The sequence below is a fragment of the Athene cunicularia genome, assembly GCF_003259725.1.
Source record: "Athene cunicularia isolate RWA chromosome 3 unlocalized genomic scaffold, athCun1 chr3_part1, whole genome shotgun sequence".
NCBI classification, from domain to species: domain Eukaryota; kingdom Metazoa; phylum Chordata; class Aves; order Strigiformes; family Strigidae; genus Athene; species Athene cunicularia.
In genome coordinates, this window is record NW_020799097.1 from 108,317,355 (window position 1) to 108,320,692 (window position 3,338).

The following is a 3,338-nucleotide window of genomic DNA, read 5'->3' on the forward strand; positions in this document are numbered from 1 at the left end:
CAATCGCCTCCCCCGGGCCCGGCGGGAGGTGGTGCCGGCTGCGGAAGCCCCGGGAGGGTTCCTGGGAGCAGCCCGCGGTTCCCTGGCGCGGGAAGCCCAGGGGTGACCTCGAAAGCCGTTATTTTGGGGGTGTGGTGTTAAAAAAGAAGTGTTTTGTGGGCAAAAGTGTCGTGTCAGGGATCGGTGTGAGCCACTGGGCCGCTCCAGTGTGCAGGGGGGACGCTGTGAGAGCTTAGTGGTGTCAGGGAGAAAGGTGGCGGCTTTTACTCCCCTCCGGGTTTCATCTGCTGCCGCCTTTCCTTAGGGGGAGTTCAGGTGCTCCTGCAAATGCCGGTTATCCCAGGGAAGCCTCGGAGGCTTCCCTTCCAGACTTGCTGTGTGGAAGTGGGGTGCTGCTGAGCCCCTCCCCGCCACCCCGCTCTATGCAAAGACAACGGGAGTTTGGTCGCTGCTGGCGCTGGCGGTTCCCGACATGAACGGCCTGGTTCTGGTGAAGGAGAGCCTGCGTGTAAAGGGATAAGGCCGCAGTACAGTAGTGTCTGCACTGGAGCTGGCTTTCCCTAATGTGGAAGCATGTAGCGTTTGAATTTACGGTTGTTATGTACGGTTTTTAGATAGCATAACAAAAAAGTTGTAGTCACTGTAGCTTGGGAATCCTGCAGACAGGAATAGGCCTGCTGAAAGATTTAATTTCAGTTTCTCTTCTGGATTAACAGTGAAGGCAAAGCATTTGGCATACGGGCTAGGCTACATCTTTTAGTGTAGTGGTACAAGAATAAATTTTTTTCTCCTCCTTGTCTTCCTTTATGCTGGGGGATTTCTTGGAGATCTCTAACCTCCTATAAGAAATCATGTATGAGTATGGTTATTTTAAAGTACCAGTATGTTGTGCTGATAGCTTTTTGCAAAAGCTTGTTACTTCATAGCAGATTTTTTTTTTTTAATTGTTTATCAACTGGAGTCTAGAACAACTTTAGAGTAGTAAAATATGAATTTGATGTTAAATTAGAAAAGTATAAATTAATCCTGGAATCTTCTAAGGTTTCCTAAAAATCTCAACTTCACCTTTCACCCTGTTTAAGCTATTCTGGTGATAATGATAGTCAAGATTAATAAGCTTTAAATTGCTAAAAGTTCATTATCTTACATTTGCATGTGGGTGGATGAATCTTGAAGCTTGTGTGTGTCTGTCATCTAGGTCTGACTGGAGGATTAGAATTTAATCACTGACATGGGCAGAAGAAGGAATGAAATGTGTTGGGAGTCCTATTGTAATATAAGATGAATGATATGCATTGATAGCTGTAGTGTTAAAATTTCCATGACTAAACTACCATACAGCATCAGAGTATTACCATAAAGAAAAAAAACAAAAAAAAGTATTATGTCTTGCAGGTTATTTATGCTTCTGATAGAACTGGCACATGTCATTTTTAGTGGCTTGTATTGTTGATTGGTCTTTAAGTTAGGGGCTATAACATTAGAATGATAGTAAGCAGTAAATGTCAGTTTTAAACTGACATTTTAGACATGGTTGTTTGAAAATACAGCATAGTAATTGTTTTTGCAATCTTTCTAGGATTTTCTTAAGCTTTTCTGTAGCCTTCAGAAACCAGTCACTTGAGGCTCAAATCCAGTATTTTCCCAGAGTTGTCTGTTCCCAGGGATGTCAGATTTAAAAGCATGAGCAGACTTGCAGATGTTTGCACTTGACAGAGTATTCAGTTTATTACACTGGTTTGTTCATGCTGTTTAATTTGTAACAGTAGTTCACGCAGCGAGATTAGACTTTGTGCTATCCTTTCAAATGACTTGATGTTCATCTTAACTTGAAAATATTTTGGGGGCTTTTTATGCAGCCTAAACTATACAAGTCCATTATCGAAGATGTGATTGAAGGTGTGCGAGAGCTCTTTGCAGAAGAGGGTTTAGAGGAACAGGTTCTGAAAGACTTGAAGCAGGTTTGTTGGGTTCCTCTGCATTAATAGAAGTTGTGTGTTTTTTTCTTTTGAGATGATGTACCTGTCCATTTCCTTGCCCTCCAAAACATACAAACTTTTGCTTTAAATGAGAGTTATATATATTCTGCTAAGTATGCATTGGACTGCTGAATGTTGAAATTCAGTAGTGATTGCTACCATGTTTATTGGATAGAATCAGTCAATTTACTCTTGGAAAAACTAGGAATATCTGATTATCATTTTAGATGTGTTTTGTTTTTAAAGCTGACCTCTGTTGACCTTAATAATAATCTTTCTGCAGCTTTGGGAAACCAAGGTGATGCAGTCTAAAGCAACAGAAGGCTTCTTCAGAGACAGCCAGCATGGTCCACAGTTTACCCTGCAGTTGCCATACAATTTTCACCATGTTCTGCAGACTTCAGCAGGTCAGATGTTGTTCAATACAACAGATGCAATTTAGGAATAGCTCAGTAACTCAAGAACCTTTTTGGAAGACTTGAAGGTGCTGCATTAATCTTGGTTTGTGATGCTTATGTATATGTCTAGCATGATGAGGAATAGTAGTTACTTGAAAGGAGAATTTGACCAATAAAGGACAAATTAAATTTTGGTAAGCTAATGCAGTTATGTCTACATGCTCTTGATCTGCTGCCTATGTAGCAAAACATGGAGAGAATATTAGCTTTCTTGTCTGCAGTCCAGAAGTGTGGCCCTTCAATTGTAAATTTAACAGTAGGGTTAAGCTTTCTCTTCCCCTTTTAATGTGTGGCATGATGTGGGCAGAGGTTATATGGCACATTTGTGTCATGCAGCTCTGCTGTCATGTTGGAGTTTAATCTGATTTTGCACTTGTTAAAATGTAATCCCTTGCTCAAACAGAAGAATGGGAGTTTTTTGGTTTGTCTTTCAGTTAGTTTTCCTAAAAGCAGTATTCCTGTTGCAGAGGCAGAGATGTGCTTGACACAGCCTCTGACATCAGGACCTGTCCTTCTCAATTAAGTCCAGCTGGCTACTGTGTAAATGGTATGGTAGAGTTCAAGAGTTCAGCTGAGACCTCTCCCCATGTGAGATGCATTAGGACCTTTACCCATAAAGGATGTAAATCTGTGTTGTAGTACACTTCAAGGTTGGGCAGGCACGCTTAATCTCTTTTTTTTTTTTTTTTTACACAGTCTTCATAGTTGAATGTACTGGTTTTGGAGACAGATATTACATGTATTTCATGTGGTTAAAGGGAATATACTTTTGGGTTGGTTTGCTGTTGGGGGCTTTATATTTAACGAGCTCTACCTTGTTACTCCTAAGTTTTGGAAGGGCAACACTAAGGCAAAGTCTGTTGAAGCCAGTGAGTGCCCTTTTTAAAAAAAAAAAAAAAAA

General features: G+C 40.9%; 1 protein-coding gene across 1 annotated transcript in view; it reads left to right on the forward strand.

Annotated features, from left to right (window-relative positions):
* LOC113477969 (stonin-1-like) overlaps nt 1-3,338 on the forward strand; it is a 45,165-nt gene that overhangs the window by 32,085 nt on the left and 9,742 nt on the right. Inside the window, exons 4-5 of the mRNA XM_026844660.1 lie at nt 1,860-1,961; nt 2,263-2,412. Of these exons, the coding sequence (XP_026700461.1) occupies nt 1,860-1,961; nt 2,263-2,412 (252 nt within the window). The remainder of the gene's footprint in view (nt 1-1,859; nt 1,962-2,262; nt 2,413-3,338) is intronic.